Source organism: Lemur catta, chromosome 8, assembly GCF_020740605.2.
Source record: "Lemur catta isolate mLemCat1 chromosome 8, mLemCat1.pri, whole genome shotgun sequence".
NCBI classification, from domain to species: domain Eukaryota; kingdom Metazoa; phylum Chordata; class Mammalia; order Primates; family Lemuridae; genus Lemur; species Lemur catta.
This window is the reverse complement of record NC_059135.1, coordinates 3,095,186-3,116,541: the sequence shown is the minus strand read 5'-3', so window position 1 is coordinate 3,116,541 and position 21,356 is coordinate 3,095,186. Positions and strand designations below refer to the sequence as shown.

At 55.9% G+C, this 21,356-nt stretch overlaps 1 protein-coding gene across 4 annotated transcripts in view; it reads left to right on the top strand.

The window, feature by feature from the left end:
• Positions 1-20,517, top strand: part of MLPH (melanophilin) — a 52,638-nt gene extending 32,121 nt beyond the window's left edge. For 2 of the 4 annotated variants that reach the window (XM_045558694.1, XM_045558695.1), the window contains 10 exons: positions 619-823; positions 2,852-2,991; positions 9,389-9,472; positions 13,796-13,981; positions 14,240-14,395; positions 15,691-15,783; positions 16,636-16,713; positions 18,262-18,319; positions 19,167-19,267; positions 20,095-20,517. In XM_045558694.1, the coding sequence (XP_045414650.1) occupies positions 619-823; positions 2,852-2,991; positions 9,389-9,472; positions 13,796-13,981; positions 14,240-14,395; positions 15,691-15,783; positions 16,636-16,713; positions 18,262-18,319; positions 19,167-19,267; positions 20,095-20,121 (1,128 nt within the window). In that variant the 3' untranslated portion in view covers positions 20,122-20,517. Of the gene's footprint in view, positions 1-618; positions 824-2,851; positions 2,992-9,388; positions 9,473-13,795; positions 13,982-14,239; positions 14,396-15,690; positions 15,784-16,635; positions 16,714-18,261; positions 18,320-19,166; positions 19,268-19,511; positions 19,667-20,094 lie in introns of those variants that run through there. The other 2 variants (XM_045558696.1, XM_045558697.1) reach the window with 2 other exon arrangements.
• Positions 20,518-21,356: the final 839 nt, after the last annotated feature.

The window sequence follows — 21,356 nt, the reverse complement described above, 5'->3', positions numbered from 1 at the left end:
GCCATGGTCCTGCTGTCACTGAAGCCTGGCCTGGAGGTCGCGCTTCCTATGACCTGCTTCTCACCCCCACCCCACCCACAGTCAAGCCAGAAGGGTGCTGTGGGGTGTTGCTTGTTGAAGCCCCCAGCACTTCTTTCCTTGAGGACAGTGACACAGCACAGAGACACCCTCCCCCCGCCGAAGCTTTCTGGGTTGCAGCCAAGGAGCTGCCAAGGAACCCTCCCCCCCCCCCCGCCACTCTCACCTTCTGACCTTCGAGGATTAAGGGGTACATATTTTGAAACAATTCACCCCCCAAAAAATAACTTCCCTGCCCACGTCCTCAGGCTCTGGGTCTCTGGGTGAGTCCGAGACCCCGGGGCTGCATCACGAGAGTTTTGATCCCCTGTGGGGTGCATGGCTCAGGGTGTCATTGGGAACCCAGCCTGGCACAGACATGCGATGCAGAATAGGCAATAGATGCTTTAGGCGTGTTTTTAAATTGAACCGAACTGAGTTGCAAGAGACCAGAGTGCCAGCGTGGATGGGAGTCTAGGATCTGGTCAGCCAGGTGGCTAGAAACCCCCAAGACATGGATTGGAAATGCCCACGTTCTCAAGAGCGGCCCCATGTGCTTAGTCCCTCACAGACGAGCCCTGCTCGGACGAGGCAGCCCCCCGGACGGCCGCGGGCCTGGAAGAGACTGATGCCGGGGCCGCTGGGTGCCGTACCCATCCAGGAGAGCAGCCCGACGGCCTCTGGCCTTCCGGAGAGGACGCCCTCGCTGAGCTCTGCCCGCCTGGAGACCCTGGCAGGATGGCCCTGGGGATCGCGGCTGCACCAGGTGGGTGCCCCCTGCCAGGGTCTTCCACATGGGCCCTGCTGGGGGAGTGGATCGTGGGAAACTCGCCCACCGCCCTGTTTTATGCAGGCACACTGGCTGATTTAAACGCCCTCCCTGTGGCGTGATTGTGTGGTGCGTGTGGTCCTAGCAAACGCCAGGGACGCCTGCTGTCCCTGAGCTGGGCGCCTCCCTGCAGCTCCGTGAGACACCAGCTTAGGAGCTGACTGGCCCCACAGTTCACAGCCGCTGGCCTGGGATGGGGACATGCAGGTTTCCCCGAAATGACTGGGACCCCGGGTCACCTGGCCGCCCATCCTGACCATCGAGTCTAAGGCTGCACCTGGGGCCGGTGCACCCACGGAGTGGGTCCTGTCTGGGCACGACCACCCCGCACACAGTCAGCTCCAGCCTGTTAATCCGGAGATCTTTAAGTGCTGAGAACCTAAATTTTCTCTGTTTAATTTTGTTATCAGACAGTTTTGCTTCAAAATGAAATCCTCAAATCTCTGTCTCTCCCTGGGCCCGAGGGAGTGTGGACGCTGGGTTCAGGAGTTCAGGTGCCCTATTAAGGTGGGACCAAATGAGATCACGGTGCAGCCAGCCTGCCCCCAGCCGTGTGCAGGAAACCCGTCCGCTTGCCGTCTTCCCTCTCCCTTGTGTTGCAGGAACGTAACCTTGGACCGTATCCTCATGCTAATTAGAATCTTGGGGTCTTTAGAGTAAAGTCGGAGCTTTCTTTTCCTCCAAAACAGTGAATAAATGAATCTACATTGATGGAGTCATAGCTCAAGACCTAGACAGCCTTTTCATCTCCTCCTGAGATCGTGTCCTTTTCATGTCCCCCTGAGTATGCGGATGGGGGAGGGAGAGGCCGAGAGGGTACCATGGAGCTGGGCAGTCCCCAGTCTGGATCCCGGCTCTGCCGGCCCATGGCATGATTCTCACACACTTTTTTTTCACATATCAACGTCTCTTAAATTGGGGGTTTCTTGGAGTGCATGTGGCAAGAAAGGAGTGCTAGAGGTTAACTGTCTCTTCCTCGGTGGTGTGGCGTCCAGTGCACGGACCTGAGATTTAATGAGATATGCTTCTCATTAAATATGTCCCACCAAATTGCTTGACCTGTCTGTGCCTCCACTTCGGCATTGTGCAAAAGGGATTAATGACGTCCAACTCATCCCGTTGTTGTTGGGCTGTATCTGTTGGCTGTTGCTGCATGACAGATTATCACAAAATTAGCAGCCTTAAACAACACATGTTTATTATCTCACTGGGCTCAGGAGTGTGGCAGGGTCTAACTGTGCCCCCAGCACAGCTGAAATCACAGCACTGTCAGGGCGACAGCCTCACCCGGGGCTCAGGCCCTCTCCGAAGCGCGTTCAGGCTGTCGGCAGAGTTTGCGGTGCAGTGCGGCTCCTGCGCACCAGGCCGGGATAAGCAGGGCCCCTCTGCTTCCTGGTGAGACACTGCACGTGCGGGATCTGCCCTGGGTGCTCCTCCTGCCTGCCATGTCTGCTGCCACCCAAGCCGGCTGGAGGGGTGGTGGGTAATGTTCGGGGAGGACGTGGTGACAGTGACCTCCCCGCCACTGCTGGAGCCCAGAAATAAGCATTCAAGCCACACCAGAGAGGACCTCTGCCCACGAAGCCTGCAGACCACCTGTCTAGACTGTGGCCGTGCCGACGTGGAAAGATTAGTCCTAACGTCACCACGTCGAGGGAGACACCCCCGGCCTCCCAGCTGCTCTCCACACATGTGGAATTTGCTGCTATTAGTATTTGCAGTTTGGAATTTAAACACAAAAGTATGTCAGCCCTTCAAGCCCCACCTGGAGCGCCAGGCAGGGGCCTCTTTCTTCCCAAACATCTTTGTGTGGGTCGAGGAATCTGTTCCATTCCTACTGCGACTTCAACACCAAAGGAATGTCATTGTGCCTCATTTGCTGTGAGCTCTCACTTTACTGGGCAAAACATGTCCATCGGCTTCCAGCTTTTCAGTCCACATAATTGCTCCTCTCTTACTCCACAGGGAGGACCGTCACCGGCAGCCGGCAGCTGCCCCCCCAGTATCTGGCCGACGTGGACACCTCCGACGAAGAAAGCGTCCGGGCCGGCAGGGCGGCCTCCCACCACCCCAAAAGGAGAGGCCAGACTTCATCCGAGAGCCAGGTAACGGCAGCTGAAAGAGGTCATCCTGTCACTTCTTTTACCTCCCCACCACGTCGCTTTGGAGAAATCAAAGCTTTCAGTATTGTCCCACTGTAAAATTGCACAAGCCTACTATAGAGATGTGTCATCAACATGCATTTTTTATTGAAGTGAATTCACATAAGGTAACAAGCATTTTAATATGGCAATTCCTCAAAAAGCTAAAAATAGAGTTGCTGCGTGATCTAGAAATTCCACTTGTATATACCCAAAAGAATTGCAGACAGGCCCTGCAAGAGGTATTGGTGTGCCCGTGTTCGTAGCAACATCATTCACAATGGCTAAAACATGGAAGCAACGTTTCCATCCATGGATGAATGGACAAACAAAATGTGGTATGTACTGTGATGGAATATTTTATAGCCTTAACAAGGACAGAAATTCTCACACATGCTACAACATAGATGAACCTTGAGGAAATCATGCTAAATGCAATAAGCCGGTCACAAAAGGACAAATGTGTGATTCCATTTATATAACGTCCCCAGAGTAGTCAAAATCACAGAGACAAAGTAGAATGGTGGGTGCCAGGGGCTGGGGGAAGGGAAATGGGGAGTTCGTGTTTAATGGGACAGAGGTTCAGTTTTGCAACATGAAAAGAGTTCAGGAGGCAGATGGTGGTGATGGTTATACGATAACATCGATATACTTAACACCACTATAACATGATCCAAAGGGTAAATTTTTTTATTAGGTGTATTTTACCATAGAAAATTTTGAAAAAAGACAGAAACTCATACATATTTTTTAGACTTTAGGAGAAAATAAATAATCATTAATGTTAAAAAATTTTAACTATTTTAAAATGTACACTTCAGTGACAGCACATTCACAGTGTTGTGCAGCCTCCACCTCTAACCCCAAAACAACTTCAACACCCCAGTAGAAGACCCCAGACCCATCAAGCAGCTACTCCCCAGTCTCCTCTCCCCCCAGCCTCCGACAGCCACCAGGCTTCCTTCTGCATCTGCAGATGTGTCTGTTCTGGACAGGTCACGGAAATGCAATCACAGAAGGATGTGTGACATTTTTGTGGCTGGCTTCTGTCACTGAGCATAAAGTTTCTGAAGTTCATCCATGTCGTAGCGTGTATGGATAGTTCATTCCTTTTTGTGAGAATATATATTTTATACTCTATGAAGTATTATGACTTTCAGAAGAGGAGGAAATAATCTATCATTTATTTAAAACTCTTAATAGGCTGTATAGAAGCTTTAAGGAAATTCTACTTAGAATACTTAACACGTGTTAAATGTGAGAATCACGTTGTGGACGTTGATTTATGGAATAGTCCATCACAAGATTCCTTTACGTACCACGAGTTCCCCCCCGCCCCTGCATTTAAACCAGGATTCTGTCACAGACAGTTGATTTCAACTTGAGCAAGTACGTTTTACTGGGGAAATGCAGTGTTGTTTTGTATGACAGCACCGTGACCACGAGGTTCTTTGAAGCTATAAATGATCCAGGCTCACTGACGCCTCTGACAGGGCCTTGCCTCCTACCAGTGAAGTCACAGGACTGGGGCCGTTTTGTAACCTCTGAATCTAGAGGCATGAAACCAGAAAGGGACAGTGGGGCTGCTGTGGGTGAGACCAGCACTGCAGCTTCGCTGTCCGGAGCCTGGTGCACGTCCAGTTCCATCCATGCGTGGATACGGGGCATGGCGCTCCTCCAGGGACCCTCCAGGAGATCTGGGGAGGGGCTGTCAGGTGGGAAGCCCAGCCCAGCGCCGAGTGTGTTCAGGAAAGGCCTGGACTCAGAGCAGGGAGGAAAAGACCGTGTGCAGTTGGGATTATCTCGGTTCAGGGTGCAGACACGAGGGGCAGGCGAGGAGGGCTGGGGCTTGCGGAGGCTGCTCTGCAGGACTCAAGGGGCTGCAGCACCTCACCCCCTGTGTGCGCAGGAGGGGCGTCATCCAGCTCTGCAGCCGCCATGCCTAAGGCCTCCTCTCCTCAAGCTGCGGGCTTATGTTGCAGCTGCTAGACCAGCACCGGCTGGGGCGTGGGCAACAGGGAAGGTGCCCCGTGGACCCAGGGCTTTTCTGAGCCGTCATGCGGTGGGAAACCTGTGCCAAGACTGTTTTCCAGGGAAAACCTTCGTGTGTGTGACAGTTCAGGGGCTCTTCCAACCGCTATCACTTTGCTTCTGAGCCCAGAGAAGTGATCTGCCGAAAATGAGCACCAGGATTTTAAAAAGAACCTTTCTTAGCATGGCATTTTGAGGAATCGTTATAGGGCTTTTTGCTCTAAAATTGACTGGGCTAAAACGTCAGCAGAGTTGACATGTGGAGCTTCTGAACCCTGCATCTGTCCCTTTCCTGAACCAACGTGCCCTTGGGCAGGGCCGACGCTTTGCTGCAGTGTCCTGTGGAAGCGTCCTCCACCCCAGGCTGGACGTTCTTCCTTCACCCAGCATCCCCGAGGGTCCCCTTAGTCTCTGAGAGAAGCACCCGGTGGGGCCCACACTTTCTGGAGCACAGAACCCCCTTTAGGTAACAGCAGTTAAGGCCCTGATGCAAGGAAGTGTCCTTCGATTGAGACCAGGCAGTGACCAGCTTGGCCCCTGGGGGGACTGCAGGGGTTCTCGGCTCTGGCAGGGGTTCGAGGCGGACACGGGTGTCACAGCCGTCCTGCCTCCTCCACTTGCATTCTTAGTTCTGGTTCCGTGAGACAAACTCTCGCACGAGTCAGGAAGAAAAACTTCATCACTCAGACAGGCAGCACGGCCCCACGGGAGCCTGGGGTTCACGGGTCCTCCCAGGCTCAGGAAAGCTGCCCAGGGAGGATGGGGTCTCATCAGCATGTGCCCCGTGTCGCACTGCAGCTGGGGGGTCCCGGAAAGCATTTCTCTCTGCACTTTATACCCCAGGGAAAACTGGGTCCCTCTGCTGGCATGTTGCAGGATGTCCTGTTCTAGAGCCCAGGCTGCTCCAGACAGTTCCTGCTTGTCCCGGGATGCTGTGTTCTTGGCACGTCCGACAGTTACTGAGAGCTGCAGGAGAAAGAGGGGCAGAACTGGGGCAGCCAGGTCCATCCAGGCACCTGTCCTGCAGGTCACAGTGGGGGACCAGAGGGGCCGGTAGCAGCCTCTGGGAGAATCATGGCTAGCTCAGGACCTCCCAGTTCCCTAGTCTGAAGACAGCAGGATGAAGATTAGAATTAAGTTGTCTGTTTTCAGTAAGCCCTAATTTAGCGGCTTTAGTAATTTTCAGTTAAATACATACCGTAGTCTCCAGCCCTGCTGACATCAGTTATCTGTTCTGCTTCCTTAAAACTGATCTCCACCTGTTGCATGTTTGTGTGTCCTGTCTCTGGAATTTCTCTTTTTTTATTCCCACTAACTTTTATTTACTTTCACCTGGATTGCCCCACGGGTCTTTAGCCGCAGAAAGATCCTCTAAGCCCAGCAGTTCCCGGACTCCAGGCGAGGCCTAGGCAGACTCTGACAGGGATCTTTGTGAAGGGGCCACTGCTGAGCCCCGGGGCGGGGGGGAGCCAGTTCTAAAGCCAGGACTCACAGACAGGCCCCTGGGGGCCTGGGGGTTCTCAGGAATGATGTTCTATCACGATTAGTCTGCGTGACCCCTCATTGTCTGTTGCCTGCCCTTGTGTTTGTGTTCGTGGTTAGACTTTCTGCACGAGGGGTGATCAGAAAAGACTGTCTGGAGGCAACTGCTCATGCCCAGGGAAGGCCAAAGGCAGCACATGTACGTGGTAGAAAGAAGCTTCCTCGGGCTGAGATGGAAGAGGGGAGAGGAAAGGGAACCCTGGCACACCCTCCCCTCCCCTCCCCCCGAGAGCCAGCCCCAGCTTGCAGTCACTGATTCGGTTTCTCGTACAACTGTCACCAGTGACAGATCTAAGTGATTCGCTTTAATCTCTGGCCTATGTCTGTATTGCATCTCTAAATTGTGGATTTTGGTTTTGTTGCCTACACGTTTTGAAAGCCTAGGAATTCATACCTAGTTTTCCGTCCATGCTTATGTAAGTAACACGAGAATTCCGGCAGCTGGAGCCCGCACAGGCTCGGACGCCCACTCCCTGTGTGGGGCCGCCACCCCTGCAACAGTTCTGCTGTTGGGAAATGTAATTAAAAAAAAAGAATTTCTCCAACCCCTAAAATCCCTCCACAAAGATAGTAGAGAAAGAAAACGATTTTATTGTTGAATAAGCATGAAACCGGAATGTGATGCACACACCAGGCTATCCGTTAGGACAGCACAGCGGTCCCCAACCTTTTTGGCACCAGGGACCGGTTTCGTGGAAGACAACTTTTCCACAGACAGGGGAAAGATGCAGCTTTACAACTGAAGTAAGATGCTCACTTGCCACTACAAAGCCTGCCACCAGATGCAGCTTAATTGTCCCTTGCCACTCACTGATAGGGTTTTGATATGGGTCTGCAGCAATTTATAATTGATTTATTATGGTCTCTGTGCAGTCAAACCTGTCTGCTAATGACAATCTGTGTTTGCAGCTGCTCCCCAGCGCTAGCATCACCTCCTCGGCTCCACCTCAGATCACCAGGCATTAGATTCACATAAGGAACACGCAGCCTAGGTCCCTCCACGTACAGTTTATGGTGGGGTTCACGCTCCTGTGAGAATCTAGTACCCCTGCTGATCTGGCAGGAGGCGGAGCTCAGGCAGCGATGCGAGCGATGGGGAGCGGCTGTGAATACAGATGAAGCTTCCCCGGCTCGTCCCCCTGTGCTCACCTCCTGCTGTGCTGCCCGGCCCCTAACCGGCCACGGCCCAGTGCTGGTCCACGGCCCGGGGTGGGGGACGGCAGCATTAAGAGATTGGGAAGACAGGAAGGAACCTCAGCCCATTGTGGGGCCAGGCAGACCCAGCACATTACATGCCCATTCTCAAGATAAACCACCACTTGTCAGGGGACTGGACAGCACCTTGGTGACAGTGTGCATCCTGGCTCTATCATGGTAATCGGGAGACACCTCTGTTGGCTTTATCGAAGGACAAATACTTCCCATGACTTTAAGGCAGGAGGTAGTTTTGCAAACTGGAGCAAGAAGTGAGCCTCTTACCCTCTCCTGGGAACTGGGAGACTGGGCGCTGTCTCTGGTGACATTCGCATCTCCAAGACGGCTCCCAGGGGCTGAGCTGTGAGACGGGACAGAGGCTGTTCAGCCGTTATAAAGATTTACAGACACCTGAAAAGGACAGAGAAAGAAACTGAAAGAAAAAGAGGCAGGGAGAAGTCTCTTTCCTTGTTTTCAACGGGGAGAATGAAGCTAGTCGTTTGTACTCAGTGTTGGCCCCCCACCACCGGGGCAGAGGGGCAAGACAGCCAGCTTGGCCAAGGCCTGCCCACCTCTGCCAACCCCGGCCACCCCACCGTCCCTCCAGTGTCTCATCGTGGGGCATTTTCCCTTCTCTTTCGCTCCAGATGTGACATTTCACAGTGACAGTGCCAGGTGCCGGCTGAGCTGGGGCTCTATTCCCCCCCCAACACACGGTGCTCCGGGAGACAAAGGCTGTCTGCTGAGCACCCTCTCCCAGGGGTATTGATCACTCTCTCTGCAGACGCCAAATGTGACTAGAGATGGCTACTCGAGGTGCGGGCCAGGTCTAACGGAAATCCTCACGTTGACACTTGTCAGCTTATATTGTTCTTCGGGCGGATTTGCCCACTCAAAGCCCTCGATGCTATGAAGATCAAACTAATTACCTACCGAGCAGCGCAAAAGCATCTCCACACTCCGCAAGTGTCATTTCCCTCTTTTAAAACAAGGTGAGCCGCCAACGAGATAATGGCAGGGAAGATGCATCTGCTGGGCGAGGAAGAAAACCAGAGAAGAATCGATTTCTAACGTCTCGGTCTGGGAGCTAATAGACTTTGGGTGACTCAAGAGTCTGGTGACTCAAGGGATGAGGAAGTTGTACTTTCAGTCACTTTAGGTTGTCACCTGGAGTGTCTCTCAGCCCACGAGTGACCCAAGGCTCTTGCTAGCTAATGACCTTTAGTTTGATCACCATGGTGTAATTAATTGACACCTTCCTGCAATGATCAGTATCGGCAGTGGCAGTAGCTGCCCCTTGGTAATGACACCGTCGTAGCCCTTCAGCATTAGCGTCCTTGTCTGGCTGGGCCTGGCGCCTCTCCTGCTGCACCCATCCTGCCCACCCTCCCTCCCTCTGCTGCTCTGAGCTTTTGGTTGGTGTTCCAGAATGCTCGGTGTTGCAGGTGACCTTCCCAGGCCCTGTCATAGGTGGTGGCCTTGGCTTTCCTTCCACTTCTTGGGAATCTGGAACTTTCGAGGTGGTGGGTGCTGGTGTCCTGCTTGCAGGAGTGGGCTGGGAGCTCTGGCCACTGTTTCTCTCCCTCTGCTGCAGATCTTTGAGCTGAATAAGCGCATGTCAGCCGTGGAACACCTGCTGACCCGCCTGGAGAACTCAGTCGGGCCTCCCCCACCCAAGGTAACACCGGCAGCTGGGCGAGCAGAAAGGGCCCCGCAGCACCTTAGTTAAAGGAGGCTGAGGGGCGACATGGCTTTGAGGAGAAGAGTCTCTTGAGGTTTTGCAGCTTGTGAGCTCGAGCTCTGTGTGCAGTGCTCAGACGGCTGGGTCTCTCCGCCGCACAGCCTGCAGGAGGTCATCTGCCGCGTGCAGGCCCACTGCCACCGCCACCCACCACCCCTGTGGCCTGAGCATGGGTGTGAGCGAGCTCGGGGGGCCCTGCGGGGGTAACAGCCTTCCCAGGGTATATAATGGGTGGGGGAAGGTGACTCAATCGGCCCCACAAGCCTCTGGGGTCCAGGCCATCAAAGCTGGGGGGGTCTCCTGCTGCTCCCTGTCTGTGAATGTGCAGCCAGCACCTGTCTGAGCCCGTTGTGAGCTGCTGTGACAGGACACCACAGCCCGGGCAATTCGTAATGCACAGAAATCGATTTGGCTGGTGGTCCTAGAGCCAATACCTGCTTCTAACAGAGACCACCAGCTTGCACCCCGCCCCGAGGCTGCACCCCATCCTTCCCGACGCACTGGGCTCCCCTCCGTCCTGCGGACCCTGCAGTTTCCCGCCCCTGTACTCTGGGAGAAAGCTGTGCTGGTTTCAGACCCCGTGGGATTTACAGGCCAGATGTCACAGCAGTTCTTTACACTGCGAGGGCCTCTGAGGAGGATTTTTGAGCTTCATCAGAAAGGTGGAATCTTACAAACAGCACCCCAGATGAAATGTGTGGTTTCTTTACCGACTCAGTCTAATTAGCCCGTGGTGTTCGTTCCGCGAGGCCCCCCAGCAGCACGGCCTGGCGATCGGTCTTAATGGGCTTCATCCACACAGAAAATTAAATGGTCTTGAGCAACAGCCTGGCTTGCTGGGGGCGGAGGGAGGGATCGATGCCGCCGTGGGCGCCGTGGGCCGTGAGTAACTTCCTGGTGGAGGAGAGGCCTGTCCTTCCCTTCAGCGCCCCAGTGACAGGGGAGGTGACTCACTCCTGAAAGGAAGGACGAGGAGGAGGTGCTAGAATCCTCTGGGCGCAGTCCCTGCGGGCCTCACCCCCACTTCTGCACGTCTGCCCTGGGGGGCGGAGGAGCCCTGGGGGGCAGGTGAATGAGTGAATGAGCAAACGAATGAACCAGCTCTGTCACCTGACCTGTGACCTGTGACCTGGCGGGAGTCGGCAAGCCGCTCTGTTCCATGCACGGCTGCTGGGAAAGTGCGGGTCCCCGAGGGGTTGTCACTCTAGGGGAGGCAGGAAAAGCAAGGCCCCGAGTCTGCTGAAATCTGCCCGATCTGCCTCACCCGGGCAGCAGACGGGCAGGAGAAAGCCTGCAGCGTCATTACCGCGCCCGTAAACACGGGGTCCCGCACACACGGACCCCAGGAGGGGCAGGTGACTGAAGTGCCACACCATCCTGAGGTGACAGAAAGAAGGGGGCTTGGGGCTCACAGGTTAGGGGAGGCCGAGGACAGGAAAGGCGGCTTGTTGTGCAGATGAGAATCTGACCCCAGAGCTGCCCTCAAAAGGAACAGATGGTAGCCTGTGGTGGCCGTCTCCCTGTGGTGACAGTCTCTGTGTGGTGACAATCTCTGTGTGGTGACAGTCTCCCTGTGGTGGCAGTCTCTGTGTGGTGACAGTCTCTCTGTTAGCCTCAGGCGCCAGATCTTCATTCTCCTGAGCGTTCATCTGTGCTAGATCCGGGTGAGGCGGAGCAGGGCTCAGCACAGGCCCGTCTGCACCCTGGTGTCCCTGGCCAGCGCAGTCGTCCTCCATGGTGCCCATGTCCCCACAGAGGGCAGTTCTTCAGAGATACCGTGTCTGCAGTGTCTCTGAATAACAACGTGAAATACGTCAGAGAAGTCATTCGGGGTGATGTACTTTGGTTTCCTCGCAGCCTGGCAAGCGTTGGGAGGTGGAGGAAGCTGTAGAAGAATCAGTGGAGGCCGGGGCCTGGCGGGGTACAGGTGTGAACAGTCGCGGGGCTCCCACTCGGGGGTGAGATATGCCCAGAGCACTGGAAGAGGCGCGAGCTACCGTGTGCTGTCGAGGACAGAGCGCTGCAGGTGTGGGGGACAAGGTAGCTGGGACGAGAGATGGGAGCTTCGAGCAGGGCGGCCGGGGTGGGAGCGTGGCTGCTGTCCTACTTCATGACGCTACTGAGAGCAGGCTGGGCAGGGCCAGCAAGGACGAAGTGGCAGGAGACAGAGAGGTCCTGGGACCCCGTGGAGGCCCAGCCAACAGGGATGGACGTTTGGGACGAGAGAAAGAGGCCTTGAGGACAACCCCAAGGTGTCTGATCTGAGCGAGCTTCAAAGGGTGGGGCTCCCTCAGCTGCGGTGGGGACAGTTTACATTCCCTCACCCGCTGCAGCGTCCTTCTGTCTGTAAAAGGCAACTGGAATAATTTTGCCGTCCTTGTGTTTTTGTCACATAACTCTGGTACCTTCTGGGAGCTGGCACATAAATCCCTTCCCAAAAGGCTGGTGCCACAGCAGATAGTGCCTGCCCGGGGACGAAGGCAGCCTTCGGAACCAGACCCCTTCCCGCTCACACGTTACGTGGCTGCTTTCCTGGGATCTGGGGCAACGTGGCACAGAGTGGGTGTTGGGCAGGTGGCTGTTAAATGGCTCCCTGGCCAGAGCGTGAGAAGAGCGCGGCTGCTGGAGCCGGACCACGGTCCCAGGCCAGCCCTGCCTCTCGGTGAGGGACGGAGGGTGGAGAGAGCAGTGACCCCACGCTCTGCGTCCCCCATCCGTGAAGTAAGGATAACAGCCGGGAACAAACGAGTGACACCGTCCCTAAAGACTGTTTAACACTTGTTAGTCCCCCTCTTATGAGCCATTTACAATCCAACTCCAACTGAAGTTGCAACGCGCCACTTACAAGAACTATGACCAAAAAAATACAACATTGAAAAATAGCTTCAAGCAGCGGAGAAACAGCTTGAGTCTGTACCCAGAACTTGCCCGAGATGAGCGCTCGGATTAGCTCCGAGTTTCTCACTAGCGAAGGCAAATAAATAGACATTCTGGGTTATATCAATCTCATCCGAGATGGCGAAACAAGCTTCCCTAGTGTGACAAACTTTCCTGGCTCTAAATTCAAGGCGGGACCATTGTGAAGGATCTGACCCACCGTGTCCTAGAAAACATCGCCAAGACGCACTCATGACTCTGTTGACAGTTTTGAAGAAGTCACAAATACACTCTCCTGTGGGCACCTCCAGTCAGCTTTGTGCCGGTGTCAGGGAGTGTGGTCCTGTGGCAAAGCTGGTGTGAGAACGTGGCCCAGCACCTCGCCCCGTGCCTGGTCCTCGTGGACACTTGCCACATGGGAGACGCCAATGCCCTGGTCACTGAGCATGTCCGGATCGCAGCGCAGGCCCTAAGGTGATGCGCGTTTCTGGGCGGAGCTGAGCTCAGGTGCCGTGGCATATTTCAGCCGTAACGCAGGGACAGCAGCGAGAACCCGCAGGCCTGGGTCGGCAATACCCGCCCCAGCCTCGCTGGCCAGATGAAACGGTTCAGGGCTGTGGTCTTGCTTTGGCACCTTAGTGCTGTTAGTACCGGGGCTGAGAGCCAGAGGAAAGGGCCTGGGGCCCAATTTGGGGGCAGTGGGGCAGAGGGAAGGCTCGTCCTCTCGTAAAAATTCCCACCAAGGAAAGCTCAGTATCTTGTTCAAAAATGGCAGGTCTTACCGATCAGCCCTAAAAGGGAAGGGGATACTGACGCAGGCGAGAGCCTGGAGGAACCTTGACTGGCTGAGTGAAAAAGCCAGTCACAGAAGGACAGATGCGGTTTGATTCCGCTCACGTGAGGAGTGAAGGTCACAGGGACAGAAAGCCGCACGGCGGCTGCGGGGCCGAGGGAGGGGAGCGGGTTCGAGCTGGTGGAGACAGTCTGATTCTCTGGATGAAGAGCTCCGCGGCTGGACAGTGGTGACAGTCGCACAACTGAATGTACTTAAGGCCACTGCACTGTGCACTCAAAAGCGGTTAAGATGGAAAATTTTGTGTGTATTTTACCACAATAAAAAAAATTTTAAGAGGAGAGAAGGCAAAAGAAGTGGCGGGTCTGAGATAGCCAGGGGTGGGGGGCAGCACCCCCAGGAACCCCCCAGCCCTGCGGAGCCTGACTCTGAGTAGGCCTGGCGGTGGCACGTGGGACGAGCTCAGGCAGACAAGGGACGGGGATGGTGGCTCCAGCAGGGGCCCCGGGTGTGCTGGGCGGGGCGCATCCCCCAGCCCCCGAGCTCCACGGCTCCAGGAGGCTGACGGGCCCATGGCGTGTTCCTGGCAGAGTCCAGCTGCCGGAGCGCACACGGATGCCGACGTGGAGGAGGAGACCCTGAAGCGAAAGCTGGAGGAGCTGACCAGCAACATCAGCGACCAGGGCGCCTCGTCTGAGGAAGAGGAGGGCAAGGATGACGAGTCAGAGCCGGACAGGGGCACCCCCGTCAGGGCCCTCACCCTGGTGGGCCCAGAGGTGAGGCCACCCCCAGGGGTCTCGGCAGGACCCAGCAGAGGTAGGAGCAGGGATGGACAGTCCCAGCCGGCCAGCGGTTTGTAACCAAGCCACGGCCCTCCCCAGGGTGGGTGGCCAGCCCGGGGGGCACAAAGCGCCCTTGACAAGAGCCGCAGGGAGACCGGCGCTGGCCGACCAGCTCCCAGCGTCCGCAGAGGAGCGCACGTAAGGCTGGGTGCTCCCCTGGCTGGTGGTCAGCCCGGGGCCTCCCTTCCCTAGGGGTGCACAGCCGCAGGCCAAGCGTACAGAGGGGACAACGGCCCTTGGGGCCGCGGGGACCCCGCCCGGCACAACAGGACCACAGACGAGGAGCTGTCGGAGCTGGAGGACAGAGTGGCTGTGACGGCGTCCGAGGTCCAGCAGGCGGAGAGCAAGGTAGCCCCAGTGGGCCGCAGGAGCATGGGGTTCTGCAAAGATACGGGTGACTGGGACCAGGCGTTTGAAGGGCTCACACAGAGCCCCCCTAGTGTGCGCGTCTGTGGAGGCCGAGCACGGTTTGGGGTTCCTGGGGGACTCGCCTGCCTCAGCTGTGGCTGCAGAGCTGGAGTCCTGGTGAGGGACACGTCTATAATGTACAGAGGTCAAAGGACAGAGCCAAGCGTTCGGGCCTCCCGGGACAGCCAGGGCAAGCTGGACGCTGCTGTGTCCCCCCAGCCCCCCAAGACCCACCAAGAAGGGAGGGTCTGCTCCTCAGGCTGCAGAACAGCCAGCACCCCCTGCCCTTCCTCCTGCTTTTCTCGTCAGCAGGTGCCTGTCACTCCCGGAGCAGGAAGGACACAGCCCCCAGAGCCGTTCACGGCACGGGGAGTGAGTCAGGCTCAGGGACTTCCATTGCCTCTTGCTTTGCAAAGAATGTTCAAATGCCTCCCGTGTGGCAAGCATCGTGTGGGGCACACAAGAGTGTCTTAGACCAAGCCCCTGCCTTCGTGCAGCTTATATTTTAGTGGAAGGAAGTAGATGACAAACAGACAAGACCATTTCCGTTCATGAACAACTATGAAGACAATAAGTGAGGGTGAACCCTGGAGTGCTGGGGGCGGGGGGGATACTAGGAAAAGAAGCCAGCGTGGCAGATCTAGAGGACGGGGTCCAGGTGGAGGGAAGGGCAGGTGCAAAGGCCCTGGGGTGGTCTCAAGCTTGGCATGTTCAGGGCCCAGCAGTGAAACCTGACTCTGGACCAGAGTGATGAGGGCAGTTGGGAGGGGCAGAGAGCCACAGTGAGAGGGACCTCGGCAAGGGGTGATGGATGGGGCCTACTTTCTGTTTCCAGAAGCTTCCTCTGGCCTCTGTGGGAGGAGTGTCCTGAGGGGGGAGGAGAGGAGGGCCAGGGCAAGGGTGGTGCCCGTGGGGCTGGGGCCAGGTGTGTGGTAAGGAATAGCAGGATAGCGGGGGCCCTTGGAGCCCGGGGACCCTTCCCCAGGCACGGCCGCCTTCAGCCCTGATGGGACCCGGGCCTGCTGATGTGCCTCCAGAAGTGCACAGAGCCCCCTCCTCCTGCCGGGGGTGACCCGCAGGGAGCACCCCCGCACACAGGGGCTGGGGCTGGACGCCGATCTTAAGGGAAAACACAAGTGAAATTGGCTTCATGAGTGAACTGGGGGCAGCTGCTCTTTCTTTTCCGTGACCTGGAGCCGGGACGCGGCATGTCTGTCTGTCTGCTGTTCTCCCAGGTTTCGGACATCGAGTCCAGGATCGCAGCCCTGAGGGCCGCGGGGCTCACCGTGAGGCCGTCGGGAAAGCCCCGGAGGAAGTCCAGCCTCCCGGTGAGTGTGTCCCCGGGACCTCCCCGTGCACCTGAGAGCCGGAGCCCCGGCCGCTGCCCTCCCCTTGAGCCGCCATCTGGGTTTCCTAATAAGGAACTGTGGCTACGTGGAGATGCCTCTGTGTTATTTGTGTTTCTGATTGAAGAAAGCTCTTTTTGAGGGGACCGTCGGCCCCCCGAGCTGAAACACACACACACACACACACAGGTTAACACGCACACACACACACATACACACACACACGCAAAGGTTAACACGCACAGGCAGCCTGACAGGCACCACCCGGTGAGCAAAGGCTCAATACGTTGCCGTCTCGCAAGGGGTGTGACTAGGCTGGATGGGGGGACACCCCTCAAGGGACCTGCCCTCCTAACAGAGACCCCAGGCCAGAGCCTCCCTCCTGGTTCCACTCAAGAACATTCAGACAAAACCACCCTGGTAAGGAAACTTGGCAAAAGAATAAAAGATGTCCTTCGGAGAGTCCCAGATAGCGTCACCAGATAAAACACAGGATGCCCAGGGAAATCTGAATTGCAGATAAACAGCAACCAATTTTCTAGTATGAGTATATCCCATGCAACATTTGGGACATACACTAACAAAACTCATTTGTTGTCTATCTGAAATTCAGCGTTCACTGGGTGTCCTAAATTTTGATTTTCTAAGCCTGGCAGCCCTAGTCCCGGAGCCCGGGAGTGGCGTGCGGGGGCTGACGCGCTACCCAGCGCTCCCGACCAAGCATGTACAGCGGACGCCCAGCCTTGCGTCCCACTGGCCCGCTCCCGCTCTCCACCCTGTGGCTGGAGGTTACACGAGGCAGTGATGACTTCACAGCTCTTTCCTATCCTCCAGATATTTCTTCCTCGAGTTGCTGGGAAGCTTGGCAAGAGTCCAAGGGATCCGGACACAAGCCCTCCGGGTGAGGTCAAGGTATGTGCTAGTCCCTCCACGCCCCCGAGGCTGCACGAGGAGGGGAGATGAGTCCGTGGAATGGCGGGGCTGAAATATCCACACCAAGGACGTGACAGCTCCCACGGGCTGGCTTCCCTGGTGGTGGGTGCTGAGACGAGTGTGTGTGGCAGTGACCGTTGGGGGCACCCAGACGAAGCCAGCGTGGAGTGGGAAAGTGAGACGGGCGAGAAGGCAGTGAGCAGATGCTGGCATGGAGCAGACCCCGGGCAGGCTGGCTTTGGCCCCGGCCTTCGGGGAGCTCTGGAGTCGGCGTGGGCCACACCCCGGAGTTGTCCCGCTCAGGGGCAAGGCACTGGGCAGCCTCGGTCAAGGGCAGGCACCGTGGGTTCCGGGGCCCCGGGCACCGTCCCCCGCCGGGAGAGCAGCCCTGGCTGCGGGAAGCGCAGACTACCGGGAGCCAGCCCCCAGACACGCAGGGAGCGTGGGCAGAACACGCCCAGACGCCGCACGCAGGGGCGGGAGCCAGCCCGGGCTGGAGCAGGTCTCCCACGTTTGGGGGTGGTTAGTAGGATGAGGGGGTGCCACTGCCAGCGCCCCAGGAGGGGTGGGGGTCAGCCCCAGGTCCTGCCTGCAGCCCAGTACCCGCTGGGAGCCATGACGAACAGGTGGCCACTCCCCTTATTATGCTCTTCATAGTTATAAACTGTGCTTTGTTAATGTCCATCATTGCATTTGCTGTTCAGAAACTGGGCGAGCAGGCAGCGCTATTAACCCTGCTGTACTGACGAACAAACTGGGGCTCAGGGGATGGACACGCCAGGTCAAGCTCACAGACAGGAAGCGACAGTGGGCTCAGCCCAGGGCCCCGGCCCTGACCTCCGCACTCTCCACTGGGCCGTGGCACTTCCTCCTCTGTCCCGGGGGGCCCAGCCCTGAAGGCTTCTGCAGCCGCCTGCGCAGCCCACAAAACCAGACAGGCAAAACCCCAAGAGCCAAATGCTGGGAAGAACTTCTAGGGGAATTGGGCCACTGGCTCTCTCCACCCCAGGAAAAGGCCAAACAGAGAACAAGTTACCCCATTGTGCGAGGTGATGGGCTGGAAGAGAGGAGAGGTGTGGGCCTGACGAGCGCAGGGAGCTGGAAAGTGTATTAGACATGATGAATCTTCCAATATCCCCATAAAGTGGGCGATAGGCCCATTCTACAGGGGAGGAGACTGAGGTCCAGAGAGGATAAGTGGATTACTTGTCCGTGTCTCACAGCACTAAGGGGGTAGCGCTGGGGTTTGGACCCAGATCCGTGAGGCAGCAATACATGCTGTCTCCCCCATACCACCCAAAACTGGCATTTCCCCCAAAGCCGAGCTTCTCTTCTGCTCAGGCATTTGGTGCTTCATGCATTGAAAACGTGCTGATGTTGTTAGAAGTTCAGATATTGCCAGAGAACAGAGATGGTGGACATGGTTAATTAAAATCTGAAAGAACAATAAGAATCCAAAATCGGCTCAAAAAGTTTCTAAACATTACAATAATTTGGTGACGTCTGGAGATGTTCTCTTTCTTCCAGGCAACAGCTCTGCCCTATCTTCTAAGGAGAAAGTTCACTGATTCCCCAAAAAGTCCAGGTAAGAGCCACCTGCTGCCCTCACCCCTGCGGGTCCGGGGAATTGGGGGGGGGTGTTCCGTGAATTTCTTTGTCATCTGCGGGACACCTGTCATGTCCTGACTCCTGACGAGCACTCTGGGCCCCACTCGGCGACCCCCAGAGCCCGGGCAGTTAGTGATCCGGATGGCAGGAGTTTGATGCTTCAAGCATGCGAAGTTGATGGTGGCAGCAGTGTTTTCCCTGCTTTCCGATGTAGATTGTCCTACTATGGTACAGGCCTGGCCTTCTTATGGAATGTACAAGATGTCATTTGGCCTTCCTTAAAGTCTTGGTGGTGACCGGGACATCAGCTTTGTCCTGGACAAATGGGATGTGAGGGCTCCCAGCCTCCCCGCACGTGGCCAGGCTGTCACAGCTCACCTGGTGGCCCGACCACGGCTCGCCAGAGTGCAGCCCCTAGCTGATGCGTTTCAGGCCCTCCTGTTGTCCCTGTGTCTGAGCCGGGCCCTCGCACCCCGCCGCTCGCACTCCGCCCCAGCCACGGTCCCAGCAGGCAGCTCTCTCTGTGTCCCTCCTCCCCTCACAAACAGCCCTTGGCTCCCAGCTGCTGCAGAAGGAGGTGGGATTTCCTAGCACAGCCCTGTAGACTTTGACCGTGCGTCCACGCGGGAGCCCAGCCTGCCGCCTACTCCGCCACCCGAGACGCGCTTTCCTTCCCGGGGGACGACACAGGTCTCCAGCAGACGTTGGTTTCTGAGCCCACCTCGCAAGCCCAGACACACGACTCGCCCTCCACACACCTCGGTCCTGCTTGGGGTAAGTCTGTGATTAACAAACGCGCCTCCCTTATTCTGTTTTCCCCAAAGGCAAAGACGATGATTCCTTTGATCGGAAATCCATGTACCGCGGTTCCCTGACTCAGAGAAACCCCAGCGGGAGGAAGGGAGCGGCCAACCACATCTTTGCGGTAATGTTGCCTCTCATTTTCTGAGGATCCTTTAAAATTCCATGACCTATAAGATTTACATGTAGATACTGAGCCTTCAGAGTACAGAAAATTGGGATAAATGAACAAAAATTAAAGCCAGAGATTCAAAGCAAAATCTTGCCAACAGGGACTTGAAAATCTAAGTGCTTTGAAATAAGAGTAATATCTTCTTGTGCTTTAGAGCTTTCAATTTTCAAATACTTTCCATCCATACACCCCACAGGATGAGGGCCAGTGTCATTGACTCAAATTCATAGCTGGGGAAACAGAGGCAGAGAGAAGTTAAGTAAAAAAACCCAGGGGGTGTTGACTGATGCCTTGAAAAAAGAAAACACAAGCACTTGACCAACGTGTCCACACGTGTGTGCGTGTGGCTGTGTGTGCTCCCGTGTGTGTGTGTATGTGTGTGTGTGTGTGTGTGTGTGTGTGTGTGTGTGTGTGTGTGCTGGGGGCATCCTCTTATATCTGAGTTTGTATCTGTCTGTGTACAGGCCTGTTTATGTGTTTCTGTGTACACACTCCTGTGTTATATGTTTCTGTGTGCACGCCTGTGTGTTTCTACGTGCACACCCGTGTGTATCTTCACGCACACTTGTGTGTATGTGTGAACACTCATATAATCTAAGTTTGTGTCTACCTATGTGCATTTCACATCCATGTGCACACCTGTGTGTTTGTATGTTTCTTTGTGCGTGTCTGTGTCGGTTACATGCCTGTGTGTGTATTTGTGTGTGTGCTCATGCACACACATCTGTGTGCACACCCATCTGCATGCTTACGTGTGCATGTGTGTCTGTGCTTTGCAGAAACCCGTGATGGCCCACCAGCACTGACGGGGCAGCTCCATGGGGCAGGACAGAGAGACAGGGCCACCCTGCACTCGGTTGCCCTCCACCGCGGCCACCGTGTCCCTCAACGGCTCTGCACCTCCTGCTATCCACGGTCACCTTGCAGTGAGAAACACCTGCCCACGTGGACTCCTACCTGCGAGATGACAGCAGCTCTCAGTCCTTCGCTGTTCGCCCAGGTTCACTGACTTCCAAGGCCACCCCTGTCAGCCTCTCTGATGTAGGAGAAACAGCTAAGCTGGTGTGACTCCAGGACAATGTTGTTTAAACTTTCGAAGGACACGCAGAAGACCTTTTCCACTCCATCTTTTACCCCTTTCACTCTGGGCTTTGGTATGTTGCTTTCCGTGAATGGAATGGGAAAGATGACTCGTTAGGGCACCAGCCGTGTGTATATTCTTGACTATCTATAGCCGAGTATGGGCAGCTGTGTGTGTATTTCCTGTGGGTGTGATTGGAAACCAGGCATCAAGACAAGTGACTGAACTAATGACCAGCTGAAAAATGAGGGAGGAATAGACACCCCCAGCCCCCCACACCACACACACCCATTCTGCAAGTTCCCTGGGGTCCACAAACCGGGAGGAAGTACCCTGCAGCCAAGGGTAGCGAGTGAGCATTTGCTCTGTGCCCAGGAGCAGGTGCAAAGGCTTGCCGGGACAGGCGGCTGATGGAGCCCTGGACAGGCAGGGAGAAGACCTGGGTCCCGGCCTGGCTCTGCCTCTCACTATGGTGGGCCCAGTGGGACAGAAGGTCAGGACCAATTAGTGACGTCTGCCAAGGGTGGGGGTGGGAGGGGTGGCAGAAATGAGCCAGCCACTTGCCATTGGTTGCACAGATGATCCCTGAACTCTCCACCTCGGCCAGTCGGGGACTCGGAGTTATTTTTGGATGTCTGTGTGGCCCGTCTAGTTTAAGGGGAGCCCACGGGGACTCCCCAGAGCTGCCTTTGAACATCACAGCAGTAATCGCACCTTCGCCCTCACTGAGGTTGGCCCCAGACAGGGCCCTTGGTGGAGGCCGGGCTGCTGGGTGCAGCTTCCTTCGGAATCAAACAGGTGGCAGAGACAAGGGTTAAGCCTTGTGTCTCCGAGGGTTGACCAAGTTAGGGGTCTCCTGCGCTCTCTGAATTTGACACCTCAGTCAAAACTGAAACAAAGATTGAAATCCCAGGTGGGGATTTTTTCATGCAACTCCCAGCATTATTTATAAATTCCATT